This window comes from Ammospiza nelsoni, chromosome 11, assembly GCF_027579445.1.
Source record: "Ammospiza nelsoni isolate bAmmNel1 chromosome 11, bAmmNel1.pri, whole genome shotgun sequence".
NCBI classification, from domain to species: domain Eukaryota; kingdom Metazoa; phylum Chordata; class Aves; order Passeriformes; family Passerellidae; genus Ammospiza; species Ammospiza nelsoni.
In genome coordinates, this window is record NC_080643.1 from 19,345,741 (window position 1) to 19,362,418 (window position 16,678).

General features: G+C 43.1%; 1 protein-coding gene across 1 annotated transcript; it reads right to left on the minus strand.

The window, feature by feature from the left end:
• Positions 1-4,820: 4,820 nt before the first annotated feature.
• Positions 4,821-7,281, minus strand: GP9 (glycoprotein IX platelet). Its single transcript, XM_059480309.1, has 2 exons — positions 7,181-7,281; positions 4,821-5,919 (listed from the first exon to the last, which is right to left on the minus strand). Exon 2 carries the CDS (start codon positions 5,911-5,913, stop codon positions 5,317-5,319), a length of 597 nt encoding a protein of 198 aa, XP_059336292.1. The 5' UTR covers positions 5,914-5,919; positions 7,181-7,281; the 3' UTR covers positions 4,821-5,316.
• Positions 7,282-16,678: the final 9,397 nt, after the last annotated feature.

Consider the following 16,678-nt stretch of genomic DNA (forward strand, 5'->3'; position numbering starts at 1 on the left):
ATGCCAGGTCAGGCAGTGGCTGTGACATCACTGGGATGGACATTGGGGAAGGCACAGGAGAGGCCACATCAGGAGCAAAGTGCCCCTGGGAAAGAGCTAAATATAAATATAAATATAAATATAAATATAAATATAAATATAAATAACAGCCATGTGGCCATTATACAACTGGAGCAATTTGTTGTCACACACCCTTTATTGAGTGCAATCTGAATTTCAGTGGAGTCAATCTAATGGCAAAATATTTACGTGGGTCCCAGCAACAGAGCTGCAGCACTTTGGGAAATGGTTTTGTGCTCTGGATAGTAAAGGCATTAAGATAAATAAACTTAGCATTGCAAAGTATTACAGTAAACTTAGCACCTTCAAAGGAGTCATTAGGTAGGAATTGTTAATATTTCATCTGTTGGCAATGAAACTAAAGTTGTGTAATTCAGGTATAAATCATAACATGCAAGTGTGTGGGCCTTAAGAATCCAGGAAGAACAGCGGTTTTATGAAGCCTCAAATTCTATTTTAATAATTCCCCAAACAGTGCATTTAAACATAAATCAGCATGAGAATAAATATGTATTGGCTAATTAATTTAGAACACAAGAGTGGCAGCACATACCAGCCAAGAGTCTGTTTCACTGCATTTGGTGTGTGTTTTGTACATTGAATTAGTGTTTAGTTCTTACAGTTTGTTTTCTAGTTCAAAAATAGAAGAAATTTCCTGCTCACCTGAGGGAATCCCTATTTTTTTCTTGTCCTATTAGGCTAGGAAAAGTCTTGGTTTCCTGCTGTTTGAAACCTTTTCTTGGGTGAATTTTTCTCTTTTTACTGGACAAGTTATTCTAGTAGTTTTTAATGCAGCCATTGCAAGCAGAAGGTGTGCAAATAAAATGAAAAATTACTGTCATTATGTGACATCTCTCTTATGGCTTAGCTGGGGTTTAACTGAACAGAAAGAAATATTTTACTTTGAATTACTAATTTTCTGTGTAGTTAAATTCTTTGAAAGGGAGCACTAAATCTGAATCCTTCAATTCCCAGCCACTTAACCAAGTGATAAATACAGAACAAGCTGGTTAACTTTGGAATGCATTTTGTTCCTGAGAGCAGAGCTGTGCTTGGTCTCTCGTCTGAATTTAGTGAGAATTGATTTTACCGAGGTTGCTGAGCAAACCTTAGGACAGGTTTACAGTCAAAATCTTCTCAGGTTAGATGAGTGTGAGCCCATGGAGATGTGTAAATTCAAATCCACTTCCTACACTCACTGACACGTAAGAGAAGAGTGTCAGAACAGAAAAATGCCACATATCCACATCATGGAGCTGCCCAGAGCTGCTGGGAAAGGCTGGGCTGATTCTCAAAGCATGGGTGAAACAAAAAGCTGTTTTCAAATTTCTTCCTGAAAAAGAAAAGCTGTCAAGTGCACTTAGATCTCATTCATCATTTAACCTTCACTTGCAGGAAGTGGGATTTGAAACACATGAGAAATGCATGTTCTTAAAATACCAACATCCTCAGAGCGTGGGACAGGGCAGAAATCATGCAAATTCAAGACCTCACACCAGTGGCAGGTATGTTTTAGTGAAAATATTGCAATTTTACTCTGAAGAAGCATCTCTTCTAAAATAACAAGCATGCACTTTTGCTCCTCTGCACAAGCAGCTGCTCCTGCCAGGGCAGGAGGGTTCGAGCTGGCTGCATTCCCCAAGCCATGGCACCTCCTGCACTGTCCAGGTGCCCAGCCCTCCCTGGCACTGCCACCTGGATTGGAGCTGCTGGCAGTTGTCACTGCCCTGCACAGGCAAGAGGAAGGTATTTCCTACTAAAAATGAAAATAAAATAAAAAAAAAATATATAAAAGCAGGCATATCAGGCGTCCATGGCAATGCCACTGTTTTCCCCACTTGCTCAGCTCCACCCTTGGCACCTTTTGGGCTGCTCCTCCCCAGGCTCCCCTGCTCCTGCTGTGCTCTCCCAGGAGCTCCAGTGGCCACAGCAGCAGCTGCTGCTGCTTTCTTTCTGGATTTGGAAATCCTTCTGTCCTATAAACAAGCAGAAGTGCTTCAATTCTTTCAGTTCTGGTGCAGAAAAGAGTGTTTGTAGCTGACTGCAGCAGGCAGCCCCAGAGTGGCTGCACCCAGAGGAGCAACATCAGTGCTGCAAACCAGAGAGCTCCACAGGGCAGAGACACTTCTATTCCATGGGGCTGAGCTGGGCTGGTTTATTGCATTGGGCAGAGTTGGGATGATTTAATTTATTGGGCATAATTCCATAGAGCAGAGCTGGGCTGGTTTATTTCACTGGGCAGAGCCACTTTTATATCACTGGGCAGAGCTGGGATGTTTTATTCCATGGGGCAGAGCCACTTTTATCCCATTGGGCAGAGCTGAGCTGTTTTATTTAACTGGGCAGAGTTTGGCTGGTTTATTCCATGGGGCAGAGCTGGGATGTTTTATTTCATTGGGCAGAGCCACTTTTATTCCATTGGGCAGAGCTGGGCTGTTTTTTTTATATTGGGCAGAGCTGGGATGTTTTATTCCATTGACTGGGCTGTTTTGTTTCATTGGGCAAAGCTGGGCTGTTTTATTCTATTGGCTGGGCTGGTTTATTCCACTGGGCAGAGCTGGGGCTGTTTTATTCCATTGGCTGGGCTGTTTTATTTCATTGTGCAGAGCTGGGGCTGTTTTATTCCATTGGCTGGGCTGTTTTATTTCATTGTGCAGAGCTGGGGCTGTTTTATTCCATTGGCTGGGCTGTTTTATTCCATTGTGCAGAGCTGGGGCTGTTTTATTCAGCCTGCTCTGAGCTGAGGCAGGGTGGTTCTTTGGGAATGAGCTGCCTTGTGCTCCAGGGAGCTCCAGAGCTGGCTGTTAACACATTAATGATCATATTAATCATAATAACCACGTTCTGTCAGGATGGTGGCCCTGTAGCACAGAGGAGAGCAGTGTTTTGTGATGATGGAGCCTTGCAAACTGCCCTGGTGCATGAGCTAAAACCTGGAATAAACTCTAATTAAAGCCTGGCAGAAGGAAAGCAAGTTCAGCTTGAGCAATGCTGTTTGCTCCAGTGTTAACAAAATATAGAGAATTTATAGGCAAAAAGGTGATTCACATACTGTGCTATTTAATAAATGAAACCTGCAAATATTCCTCAATTAAATACCTTAACTGAGTTTCAGTCTACACAGAATTGCTGTTCATCCAGAATTGCTATTCACACAAACCTTCTCTGTGTGCTACTGTGAGGTTTTGGTCAATAATGCGGACTCTGATGACTTGTCCTGCCCACTGTGGAAGCAAACCTCATTTTATTTTATTTTATTTTATTTTATTTTATTTTATTTTATTTTATTTTATTTTATTTTATTTTATTTTATTTTATTTTATTTTATTTTATTTTATTTTATTTTATTTTATTTTAATCATCCCAGCAGTCACACCTGTGTTCCCAGACTGTGCCAGCAGATACAGCCACCACCAGTTTGCCCCTTGCAGGCAGGAAGGATGCAGTGACAGTTTCTGGGGTGTCCCAAACCCATTTTGGGAGTGCTGCCTGCGTGTTTCATTTTGATAGCCGACATATTTTCCTGCCTTTGCACGTTGTTAGCAGCTGTGGTGTTATTTATGCAGTTTGATGGAGTTTGTGGCTAAGCATGACACAGTGGCCCTGCCAGATAAACACTGAGTGTTGCTTTTGACCCTCAGTTAGTTCCAGCTGTCCCCTTTGCAGAGGGTTCTTTTCCCAGATAAACCCCAAATGGATGAAAAGTTATAAATGCAAGGCTGTTTTGGTAGAATGTGAACTACTGCCATGGAAGAGATTCCCTCCTCTTTCCTCTTAGAAGGACAGAAAAGTTCTCTCAATTATTCTTTTCCTGTTCATCCTGTGTATTCTGTGCACCTTATTTGATGTGTTGGTTGGTGTAAGCAGAAATGTTCACTAATTGCTCATTTTAAAAATATTTGTACTATTGAAGCCATGTAGTAAAGCAGTTCACTATTCCATGCATATCTAGTTTATAGGCACAGAAGAGAGTGATAAGCTTTTAGTGTGAATGATTTATTTCATTTTGGGGAAACAAAAAATGTGATGTAGGAAATTCCATGAGAGATGGCAGAGTGCATTTCTTCTGTAATATTCTGCATTTGTACAGAGTGCTTGTTGTCTTTTAAAACACTGAAAAGCTCAGTACAGGGGAAATATTCTAAAATTATTTCCAAAGGACAAGTTCTGGAAATATGTTAGAAATTTAATCAGAAATATTTAGAATCATGAAAGAGATCAAATTTGGGTCAATATGAATGTTCAATAAGCATCCATTATTTCAGTTCCACACAGAATGCTTTATTATTGTTCACCCTCCAGGAAATTCCAGAAGATTTAAATTTTTTGCTGATTATATTGTCATTCCCAGTCCGTCTTTAACTGCATTCAATCAGGGATGCATTCAGTGTCTGTTCTGTGTAATCTGGGTGCTTTTGAAGCTCCTGAACCTGAGGAAGAGGGGTGAGTTTTCCTGCACACAGGAACGGTCCTGCCAGGCCCCCTGGGACACCGAGAGACACTGATGGGTTGTAAACTCACAGTGAGAAAAGAGTTGTTAAAATAATACAATTGGTGTTCATCTCCATTTATTAACAAGTGTAGAGGTGTAAATCTTCTTTCTATAAGAACTGAGAGTTCAGTGGGAAAACAGAAAGTTAAATGATTTTTAAAAATGTGGAATCTGCTCTTCACATGAGCAGATGGCGGCAGGGTGGAAGTTTGTGACGGTGTTCACAGGGGTTCTTGGATGAGGGAAGAGACTAGGATCTGACTCCGTGTTTCAGAAGGCTGATTTATTATTTTATTATATATATTACATTAAAACTATACTAAAAGAATAGAAGAAAAGGTTTCATCAGAAGGCTGGCTAAGATAAGAATAGAAAGGAATTATAACAAAGGTTTGTGGCTTGGACAGAGAGCCCGAGCCAGCTGACTGTGATTGGCCATTAATTACAAACAACCACATGAGACCAATCACAGATGCACCTGTTGCATTCCACAGCAGCAGATAACAATTGTTTACATTTTGTTCTTGAGGCCTCTTAGCTTCTCAGGAGGAAAAATCCTAAGGAAAGGATTTTTCCTGAAAGATGTCTGCAACAGAAGTTGTCTGTCCAAACTTCACCAAGCTTCTTTTTGGACAAAAATTAAATCCAGCTCTCCTGAGAACCCAGACTTTGGGCTTTTTTAGCACTGACTATTCAAACCAGTGCTGCCAGTGCTTTTTTGTTGTGGAGGAGTTTGGAGTTTCTTTCCCAGGGCAGGGAAGAGCTCACAGTACCTTGTGGGTTTTGGGGATGCTCCTCCTCAGCCGCCGGCTCCCGAGGTGGAGCTGGCACACCAGCTTTTTGGAGAGCTTCAGAGCCCACGCCACTAGAAGGAGGGTAATTACTGCTCCAGCAATTAAAAAGAGGTCTCTCCAGAAGAACTGGAGACACTTGGTCGGGAGAAGCCTGGCACAGACACCCAGGTCATTCCCAGTCAGCTGCCCCAGGGGCTTCATCCTGAGCGGAGCGGGGCTGGCGCAGTGCAGCCGGGCGAGCGCGGGCACAGAGAAATCCTGCAGCCACAGCTTCAGGTACAGGATGTGACAGTCACAGTGCCAGGGGTTGTCCCACAGCCGCAGCTCCTGCAGGTGGCCCAGGCTGTCCAGGGCCCCGGCGGGGATGGAGGCCAGGCTGTTGTTGTGCAGGTGCAGGATGCGGGTCAGGCGGGGCAGGGCGGGCAGGGCGCGCAGCCCCCGAGAGCTGCAGTCCACCCCTGTCCCCCAGGGCTCCCCCAGGGACCAGCAGCTGCACTGGGATGGACAATCCTCCCCCAGCACCGTGGGGAGCAGCAGGGCACAGCCCAGCACGGCCAGCAGCTCCATCTCCAGCTGCACAAACAACAAGAAGTGAGGTTTGTTAGCGTGGTTCTATAGCGGTTATTAGTCGCCCAGGTTTAGGTTTCTGGAATAAAATCTTTGTGGAAGAGGTTTTACAGTGACCTCTGTGAGCCATCGAGAAAAGTTTGACAAGAGGATCCATGTTTACCCCTGAAAGAATTCCCTACCAAGGTTGTTGTCATAGAAGCCAAGAAAGAAAGAAAGATAAGTGAAACCTGTAACTGGTTATTCCGATAAACACTTGGCTTGTCTCTCATGACCAGTGAGTGAAGTGTAAACTTATGAGCTTTATAAGAATGTAGAACAAGCCTGCATGCTAGAATTAAAACAGGGTTTGAAGCCTTCTGGAAATGGAGTGTGTTGCTTTGTATTGTCTCTGTCTCAACTATGACAAATGTTTAGCTTTCTGTACGTCCCACAGAATCACTCTCCCCAACTTCAGCACAAACACTGAAGACAGAGCACAGTTCTTCCTTTTCCTCTCTGGTTCATTGTTTTCCCTTCATAATTGTACAAAAAATATTATTGATCGAAATTCTGGGCCAGAACATCACCAGGAGTTGATGGGGAAAACCAGTTTAGTTTTAGGTAAAGGTTTCTATTCTGCTTTCATATTGTCATAGATCTAGAGTTACAATTGTGTGTTTAAACCAGTTTTCAAACTGAAGCTTAAGGGATTGAATAATTGTAAATGTCTGAAAATCTTCTTTCTTTCTGAAGCTGAAATACTCATCTTACCCATCTCCTGTGTATTTGTCAGTGAGTTGACAAATACCCTGTGGTTCCTCTTTGTGTCCTGTGCCACCTGTTGCTTATTCTCTTTTCCACATGTTCCTCTATGACTGCCCAGACTTAACTCTGCTCATGATAGTCATCGTTTACCTTCTGTATTGTGCTTCCACCCAGCTCCCCACCCCCAGGTTTTTTTTGCTAGAATGGTTCATTAACCAGTTTTGACATTGGTACATACACTACATTTTGGTTTGTTCTAGGACTGGGTATTTTTGCTCTGAACCCAGATACTCATCTGTGATTTTTCAAGAAAACTACCAGAGCTCTTTTTCCCAAAGTAAACGTCTCAGAAGGACAGACTATGACAGCTGGCTAAAATAAGTTAATTGTTATTTATGGAAAAGAAGATGATGTCTTCTGATTAAATATAGAAGCAGCAAGAAACCCAAACTCAAAGAGAAACCAGAACTGTGTCAGAAATGCAGAAGGGAGAGCTGGGGAGGTGCTGGCTGACACTTACCCTGTCTGGCCCCTGTCCCCGTGCTGCAGTGGGGCTGGCCGGGCAGGCTGAGTGCTCAGAGTCCCAGGGAAGTGTGGCAGGGCAGCTTTTCCTGTGCAGGATGGGGCAGCAGCCCAGAGCTGCTATTTATGGTTGTGCTGTGGCATCAAGTGCTTGGGGTGGGTCTGGTGCTTGCTGCAGGCAAGAGGAAATGCTTTGGGATTCTTGTTTTGTTCCTAATGTATTTTTCCTATTGCATCTGACAGAATCTGGAAAAACTCATCTGAAATTTGTGGGGTTTTTTTATCTCCAGAAAATCTCCAGGTATAAAAGTTATTTTGGGCCTGAGCTGCTGAGACACACAAGCCCCAGCAGATGAAGGAAATGAAGTTTGCCTGTGAAATTGAGTTTTTCTGTATTATTCAGCCAAGTTTGTTTAATATCTGCCTTTTCACCATTCAATAAAACTTATAAAAGGACACCATAACATCAAAATAACCATGGTAGGCAGGTGACATCATTAAGGGATAGAGAAAGACAGGAACAGAGAAAGGAAATATTAATGACATGGAATTGAAAGAGATGAAATTGTGTTGAAGTCACCCAAAATATAGTGTTTATTTTGGGTAACTCATGTTCAAAAATGATAAACTAGTGAAAGGAAGGTTTCTGAAATACCTGTGTGTATTTCCCTGCAAAGCCAGTAAATTAGGGTGACACAAGTTTGTAATACACATGTATCTGTTCATCTGAACACAGAATGCCATGTCTGTGTGAAGGGAAAGCAAAAACAGAATTTACTTTTCAATTTCATTGTGTGTGCAAAGGTTTGGATGTAAGTTTTCCTTTGCTTTAGGTACCAGCCATGAGCCCACAAGAATTCTGATGGCAGCTGGCACTTGGAAACCCAGCTGGTTGTGGGTCTGCTGTTCCATTCAGGCCAGTTCTGGGCAGTGTTGGTTTGGGGACAGGCTTGGAGCTCTGTTCTGCTTTTGGAAACGAGGCCCAGGTGAGGGTTTCATGCTGCAGATGTGCAGCAGACCTGTGGTTTTGAGCTGTCCTTTCTTTATAACTGGCTGCTCCTGGGAGGAAAGGAAATTTCTGGTGTATAAATTATCCTGGCAGCAATTCTTCATGTCTAATTTTTACTTATTTTTAAAGGACTTTTCTTCATTAGGTCTAATGAGTTACCAGGAGCTGGAACTTTGTTAAGAATTTCCTTAAGAAAATGCTTTACTGTGTATCTCTGCTCTTTAGCATTTGAAAAGGCAATTCAGACAGTGCCAGGGGGAAAAGACAAAAACACTTCAGAGCCTGTCAGAATTTTGATCTTTTCAATGAGATGAGGAGATGATTCCTCCTGTGCTGAGGTGAGCAGTTCATCACTCCTGTCAGGTGGGGATGGCTGTGAGTGCACTGCTCATGGTGCTGCCATCCTCAGGGTGCTTCCCCTGTCCGTGGGGAGCACATCCATGATTCCATGAATGTCTGTGTGCCCTGTGCCCGCACAGCCTGTGCCTCTGTGCCTTCAGGAGTGCTGCCACAGGATCAAAACCTTCTGTCACACAGAGAAATTAAATGCTATGTCCTTCTGCACTGACAATATCTGGGTGGCTGGACTCCACACTCCCATTCTGTGCTATCCTGTCCTGGATTGTCAAGCAAATTGTATTTTATTTACCATCTGTATGGCAGTTCTCTTCTGTTCAGTGGGCAGTTTTCCTTATCTCTTCCACAGTCGGGGAGACATTTGCTGATAACAGCTCTTGAATGTTGCTGCATGGCTGATAAGAACTATAACATCCCATTGGGAGATGTGAGCCCAGAGGGAGGAGCCAGGCATTCCAACCTGGATATAATTTGGAGATTCTGGAATAACTGCACAGCTTCTCCACTGGCTTTCCCAGAGGAACAGCTGCTCTCTTCCCCTGGATCTTCAGAGGAAGACTGCACCTTTCTACAGGATTCCTGCTCCAGCAGAACAACACCTGACACTGCAGGAGGGCTGAGCCACAATTCCAATGGGACTGCCACCAACACCCTGAGCCACAGGGTGTCAGGTTGTGTTCTGACTCTGTCAGTGTTGTTTTAGTTTACTGCATTGCTTATTTTATCCTTTTATTTTCTTCCCTATTAAAGAACTGTTATTTCCTGCTCCCATATTTTTTGCCTGAGAGCCCCTTAATTTAAAATTTATAACAATTATAACAATTCTGAAGGTGGGGGGTTACATTCTCCATTTCAGGGGAAGCTCCTGCCTTCCTTAGCAGACTCCTGTCTTTCCAAACCAAGATATATTCTCAGTTAGTCCTGTGTTCCTCCAGGTGTCCTAGGGGTGGCAGAGGTGCCCAGATGTGCCCAGCTGTTCCTGCTGAGTCCCCAGCCCTGTCTCCTGCCCAGTGCTCCAGCTCCCTGTGGAGCTCGGGGTGTGCAGGGAGTGGCTGCCAGAAGCACCAGGCATTTGCATTTCTGATTTTAGGGCTTTTTGTAGGCCGAATGAGGATTCTTCATTTAAGAGGATTTATTAAGAGCCAATTTGGAAAAAAAAAAAAAAAAAAAAAAAAGTTATAATCTGCTATAATCTTGTTAGGGTATGAAAGTAGTTTTTTTATCCACAGAGAGAATCCATGTGAAGTTTTTGTGAGCGAGAGAGGCTCTGTCTCCTCTCAGTGGAGAGGGATTTCTGGACACCCTCATGTCCCAAACAACCCCTCTCTCCTCACCACTCCCTTGAAGCCGTTTTCTCTGGATCAGCTTTCTTTGGTGGCCTTGGCTCCTGCAGTGAGCTCTGTGGGGCTGTGTGTGATCATTCAGGGAGGAAAAGGGCTGAGGGAGATTACTGCTCTCCTCCTGGTTCAGAATAAAAGCTGCAAGCTGGAGATAAATGAGCAGATCAAACGTGTGACCTGCTGGGAGAAACTCAGCCACAAGATGCCATTATCTTTTCTAGTCCCTTTTAAGGAGTTCCAGGCATTTATTGCTGACAGTGACCTGTTCTTGACCAAGGAAGGCAGAAGTTTTCTCAAGCACTGTTTCCATTCCCAGAGCTGAAAAAAGTGCCTACCTCACACTGCCAATGCACAGCTTCTCATTTAAAATCCCTCACCTTGATTAATTCTGCTCTTCTGTACTTTCAAATAGGTTTTGGTGAGAGCAGACAAACCAAAATAGATTTTTGTAACTGGATGTGAGTCACTGGTAATTAATGAATTCTACAAATAAGCAAGGAGAAGGACAAAAAAAAAAAAAAATCAATCACAAAATTCATTCTCACATCAAGGAATATTGCTGGCTGAAATGAATTAAAGAAAAACAGGTTTCTCTCAAAGCAAGAGCTATTATTGCCTGAAGGCCAAAATATTCCTCTTACCTCCTTCACTCTGTAGAACTGACTGCCAAAGCCTTCTGAGTGTTTCCACATAGGAGGCTCAGAGTTTCCTCCTGTCCACATTTTTTTCCTGCTGCACATTTATTGTGGTTCTGCTAATGGGGTTTTGCCTCTGTCAAATCCAAAATCTCATTTCCTCAGATTATTCCACAGGCAGATAAAGTCTTGTCATTTAGGAAATTCTTCTCCTAAATGGTACTCCACCCATGTTATCAAGAAATTCTCTCTCCTCTCGCCTGTTCTCATTGAAAACCTCCCTCTTTGCCGTTTTCCTCATTCACAATTTCACCAGTAATTGCTAATTTTCCCACTAGATGTCATCCAAGTTATTTTGTTCTCAAATTCTGAGCATCCCCCCAGTCGGCCCTTTAGCTATAATTTCTCAGTTCAAAAGAATTGCCTGAAAGAACGAAATATTGTGTTCTTTTTTAAGATATTGTTTTCCATTATCTCCAAGATACAAATAAATCCAACGTACAAAATGTTTGTATTAAGTGATTTGTCTACATCAGAGGGCTAAAAGCACATTTGTGTTTTGTGGAACTCAGGGGGTTTTGAGCCTGTTAATGAAAATATTCATGGTCAATTTGGATTTGCACAGCCCTGGGCTGGGCAAGCTGGAGGCTCTGTGCCCCTCTCTGCCTTGCTTGCCTGGCTCTAATGAAAAGCAGGTTTTTCTCTAGCTCTTTATGCACAGTCACTGTCATTAAAAATACAATGCAGTGTTCCAGGCAGGCACAACACCACACTGCATTTATGGGAATGTTTTATTTAGGATTGGGATTGGGCTGTCAGAGCAGATCTCCGGCTCTCTATTTTCCGTGTGTGCCTTTATATTAAATTAAATGGCAATATTCCCTCTGGAAATCCCTGGGATTGGTGCTAATGGAGGTTCAGTGCTTGGACCAGACTAAAGAGAGTCCAAAGCAACCCCTCCTCTCCTGGAATAAATGGTTGCATGTGGTGTCCTCAGTTCCAGATGATTTCACTGCTCTGTTCCAGCTGTTTGGGCCATTGGTTGCTGAATTCTCAGTGTGACAGAGAGCTATCCATGAATGTACCTTGTTCAAACACTCTGCTAACTCTTCAAGCAAGTCTGATAAAGGTGTTTAAGCATCTTTACCAATTTATTGAGAAACAGCTGGAGCAGGGCTGGGAAATGCATGAGACTGTTCAGCACTCTGAGTGTTGTGGTGTGGTCCTTGTTTGAGTGGTGACAAACAAAATCAGCTCAATCATCAGCTAAACTGTCCTGGTTTGAAAGGACAGGTGTGTGCTAAGGAAGGCAGGAGCCTTCCTTGAAATGGAAAATGTAAACTCCCTCCCTTTGAATTATTATAATTTTGAAATTAAAAGGCTTTCAGGCAAAGGTATGGGAATAGGAATAACAGTTCTTTACTAGGAAAACAAAAAATTCAAATGTAATAGTACATTATAAAAACCCAAAACCCAGTGCCAGAGTCAGAGCATGCCCTGACCCCCTGTGTGTCAGGGGGTGTCCCAGCCCCATCCCAGGGGGGCTCAGCCCTCCTGCAGTGCCAGCTGTGGCTCTGCTGCAGCAGGGATCCTGCACAAGGGGGGAGTTTTCCTCTGCAGCTCCAGGGCTGCTGGGGATGGGCCTGGGCTCCCTCTGGCCATGCAGGGCAGCAGAAAGCTGCTCCTCTGGCAATGCAGGGGGCAAAGGCTGCTGAGGTGTTCCTAATCTCTGATTCTATCTGGTTTGGAATGCTCGGCTCCTCCCCTGGGCGGAGCTTCTCCCCATGGGATGATGGAATTTTATCAGCCCTGCAGGGACACTCACTGGCCCATTAACAGAAAATATCTCCTGGAAGGAGGATGGGTTTGTGGGAGAGGTAAAGAGAACTGCCCAATGAACAGAAGATACCTGCCCCAGCTGGGTCTAAGAGCTGGCAATAGAATAAACACCCCCAGCACATCTTGCATTTTCCAACTAAACCCTGCTATTTTCTACTTGAAGAGTTGGAAATGTAGAAGGCAGGGCATTGAACTTTATGGCCACACTGAGCAGTTGTTCTTGGTGAGATCAATTAGCTATTAATTAGTGTATGATATAAAAGACTGCATTGGGAAGGTCCCGGTGATGGGAACTCACTGTGGAATTTCACTCTCTGCCCATAACTGATAAAATGGTTATTTTTGTAATGTCCTTTACAAAGCTATGGCTTCCTGGGTTTTGAAATAAAGCAATCAGCTCTGGTTTATGAACTAGTGACGAATTACTTTTCCCCAGTGAGAGCAGCTCCAGTCCCAGTGTTGCTGCCCACTCTGACTGTGGGCCCATCCCTGCAGATGTGCCCAGCTGTTTGCTGTGCAGGGAACTGCACAAGAGTTTGCCCAGACTCCTGAGCACTTGTGGAGAGCCCCAGAAAGTCACTGCAGATGGATCTGAGGCCGTTCTGCTGAATTCCTGCTGCCAGCAGCTGGGTTGGTGGGAATGTTTCACCCAGGAGGAGATGTCAGAGTGCAGAGCTGTCCTGGGCTTGGGAGCCCAGTCCTGAGCAATCCCCAGCTCTGCAACCACAGTGTTTGCTGCAGGATGTGAGATAACTTTATTGCCAACCCCCATTTCCAGTTCTAGCACTGCATCCCTAAACCCTGATATTTGCATTTCAAAGCCACGTAGAATATTTAATTTATTTTTTTTAATGGGCTTGATATTTTGAGCCATAAGAGTACACATTTTGCAAGTTCTGCTCCTTTAGGTTCTTCAGGCTGTAGGTTGCTAATGAAAGCTGATCAAGTGCCTTGGGTTCTGAAAGAAATCCTTTATATAGTGTGACCTGTGATAAAATCTCAAGAGCTGAAAATGCTGCTGTGCTAATCCTATTATTTCCTATCATGGAATGCTGATACACAAACAATTTGGAGAGTCAGTTTGATCAAGCTGGCAGCTGAATTAATCACATGGTCACTTATAGCAGGGTATAAATAAGCAGCAGTTCCTCTGAAGAGAGCTGTACATTCATTAAAAGATGCTGCAAGCCTCTTCCTGCATTATGTAATTATCTCTTTGCCCTCATTTGGTGTCTCCAGCCCAGTGTTGATGATGCATCCAGTGAAACTTCCAACATTTAATGGAGCAGGTTGGAGGGTATTTACAATTTATTTCCTCATCAGTTTTGATAAATCCTGGTGGTTTGATGCTGTCGTGCAGTACCACTGGTGGTGCCATCCTCCCCATGCTGACAGGCACAGCTCAGCCACAGCTCCTCTCTCTGCCTCTCATGGGGAAGCAGAGCCTGGGATGGGAGCAGAGCTCCCTGTGCTCTCTCATCAGCAGATCAGCAGCTCTGAAATCCCTCAGGGTTTGCCTCGTGCCTTGGCTGTTTCTGCACCTGCAGCTGCTCCAGCTAAAGGATAAAGGGCACTGCTCACTGCTCAGGTTCTGTGGCTACAGAACATCTGCCAGCTTTACTTTCTTTTTTTTTTTTTTTTTTTTTTTTTTTTTTGTAATGAGGAGTCATCCCATGAACTGCTCTGAATTATGAGGTGTCTTCAGCTGACACCTCATAATTCAGATGAGGATGAGGAAAGAGAAATGAGGAAAGGGAAGAGGAAAGAGAAATCCCTGGGATTCCCATAAGTGCTGCTCACTGCCCCCTTCAGTGGCACTGGATGCTGGTTTAAGGCCCTTTCATGTTTGTGAGAGCAGAGTTCTTGGCCTGAGGTTTTGCCTCCATGCTTTGCTTTTTGCCTTTACTCACCATCTCCATTCTTTGTGTTGTTCCAGTTTGTTTCCTAGTGAACACAATTCTTTTTCCCTTTCCTGCCCTTCAAACTCTGTGGCATTTCTGATGAATCTCTGTGAATAAAGCTCAGTTTAGAGCACAGTATTTCCAGAGCACAGGGCCAGTTCTCTGTGCTGCCTCCATTTCCAGCACTGTGCAGCTGAACAGAGCTTTTAGAAACCTCGGCTTCTGCTCAGTTTGCAGGTCTGGCACATGGGAAAAACACACCCAAATCCCATCAATTCTTCCTTAAGCTTGCTCTGAAATTCAACAGGATGAAAAAGAGTGTTCCACTGTGAATGGAGCTGTGCTGGAGGGTTTCACTGGCACAGGGATTATTTGAGGTGCTCATTTTGGGGATGTTTCTGCCACTAAACTGAGCACAGCTCTCTGAGCACGAGTGTGTTTGGCACTGCACTTTTGAAGTAGGTATAAATCTTGTGGTCTCTGGTATTTCACCCACCAGACTGCTGAAATAAATGCACAGAATATGAGCAGCAACAACATCATCTGTCTGAAAAGCAAACAAAATTAACTCTCCCCCACACTTTGATTTTGGCAATACCTCTGCCAAAAAAAAAAAAAAAACCAAAAAACACCAACCTAAGTTTATCACCCATCTTTTCAGGCAAAATCTGTGACAAGGGCTCATTCCCTTTTGCTGTTTTAAACCATTGGTGCTGATGTTCCAAGCCTCAAGCAAGTTCCTTTCAACTCCTTAAATATCTCACATAATATTGGTTTCAGGCAAGAGGTGATTCTTCTTTATGTGTAAGCAGTAAGGTAAAAAACAAAGGAAATAAAGATATTTTATAATTTCCAGATCCTGGGGTAAAACTGGAGAAAGGAGGAGGAAAATTCGCCTGGAAGAGAATAATATCAAATTATTCTGACACAATAGCCCTGCAGTGCAGACAGTGGGTAAAGAAGGAAAACTGTTTGATCAGATTGTGCTAGCAGGGGAAATAGAAGTGTGTGCTTACTTCTGTCATCTAAAAATTCTCAGGGATCATTTAATGGATCTGTAATTTGTTATTTTTTTCATTGAAAACCAGATTATTTGGGTGAGAAATACAAGACCCTTTCCCATCACCTCTTTTTCCCCCATTACTTTCTTAGTGACCCAAGACTTTGACAATTTTGGTGTTTCTTAGTGCCTTACATTGTGCCTGGCTGAATTTACCTACTTGGCTTTTCCTTTTTGTTCAAGGTACTTAAGAACCACATTCCCAAAGAGCACCCACATTGTTGATGCTTTTTTCTAAAGCCATTTTCAGCAAAGTAGCAGAGAAAATGGGGGGTTTACTCCCTTTTGCTGCTTTGGAGCTGTAGAATATAAATTCTCAAATGTTTCAGCATAGGGATGCTTGTACTGGCATTGGCTGACATCTCTCTCAAAAATAATTCAGAACACTCTTTTCAAAAAGAAAAACTTTTGTGTCTAAAATGAGAAATTCCTACCAGCCCTAATTTGCAGAAAATTCTGCCTGACCCCCCTTTCAACTCAAGGTCAGCTTAAGCTCTCTCTGGGTGAAAATATATTATAAAAAAATATAATTATATATACAAGTATATGTAACTATATAACATTGATTTTGCTTCCTTTGGTTAGAAAGGCAAACTAAAGAGTTTGAATCTCTCATTAACCCTGTGGAAAGTTTCTTAGGTTGATTTTAAATTACAGCTTCTCTGCTACTTTTTTTTTTACTATATATATATATGTTAATATATAAGAATCTATCCAACTTTCTTTGGATCAGAACTGCTGGAGATTTGCATTTATTAAATGAGGTGAAGGTCAATGTTTTTACTGGGAGACTGTATTTAAAGCAAAAGGGAAATACTAAACATTAGGAATTTTTAAATGATTGTAGCATTTATTATAATTCTGTAGGTATGGAGTTCTTGATGAGAAGGAAAAACCTGTCTAAATAAATTGAATTTCTTTATGGATAGCTACTTTGAGGGATGTTTACTGTGCTTTAACCCTGAAGCACCCCATGTAAACCATAGGTAAAAGGAAATCTAAACCAGACTGGCAGTGATGAGTGACAGGTAGAAGTATCTAAAATATCAGAAACAATAGGAAGATAATTTTGACCATCTGATTATTTCAGATTTGAGTTGTTTGATCTGATATAGATCACTTATTCTTTATTCCAAAGCAGCTTTAAAGCTGAGGTGGCCCCATAGGTCAGGGTTTCACCCAGGATGTGGCAGCACTGGCTTTAATTCCATCCAATGCAGTTACTGATGCAGAGTGGAGCAGCTGCAGTGGGGAAGGCTGAAGGGAGCCAGGAGGTGAGCAGTGCAGGGCAGGGAATTTGGGATGGATGGGAGGCCAGAGTCCCTCCTCAGTGCTGCCCAATGTTCCCCTCTGTT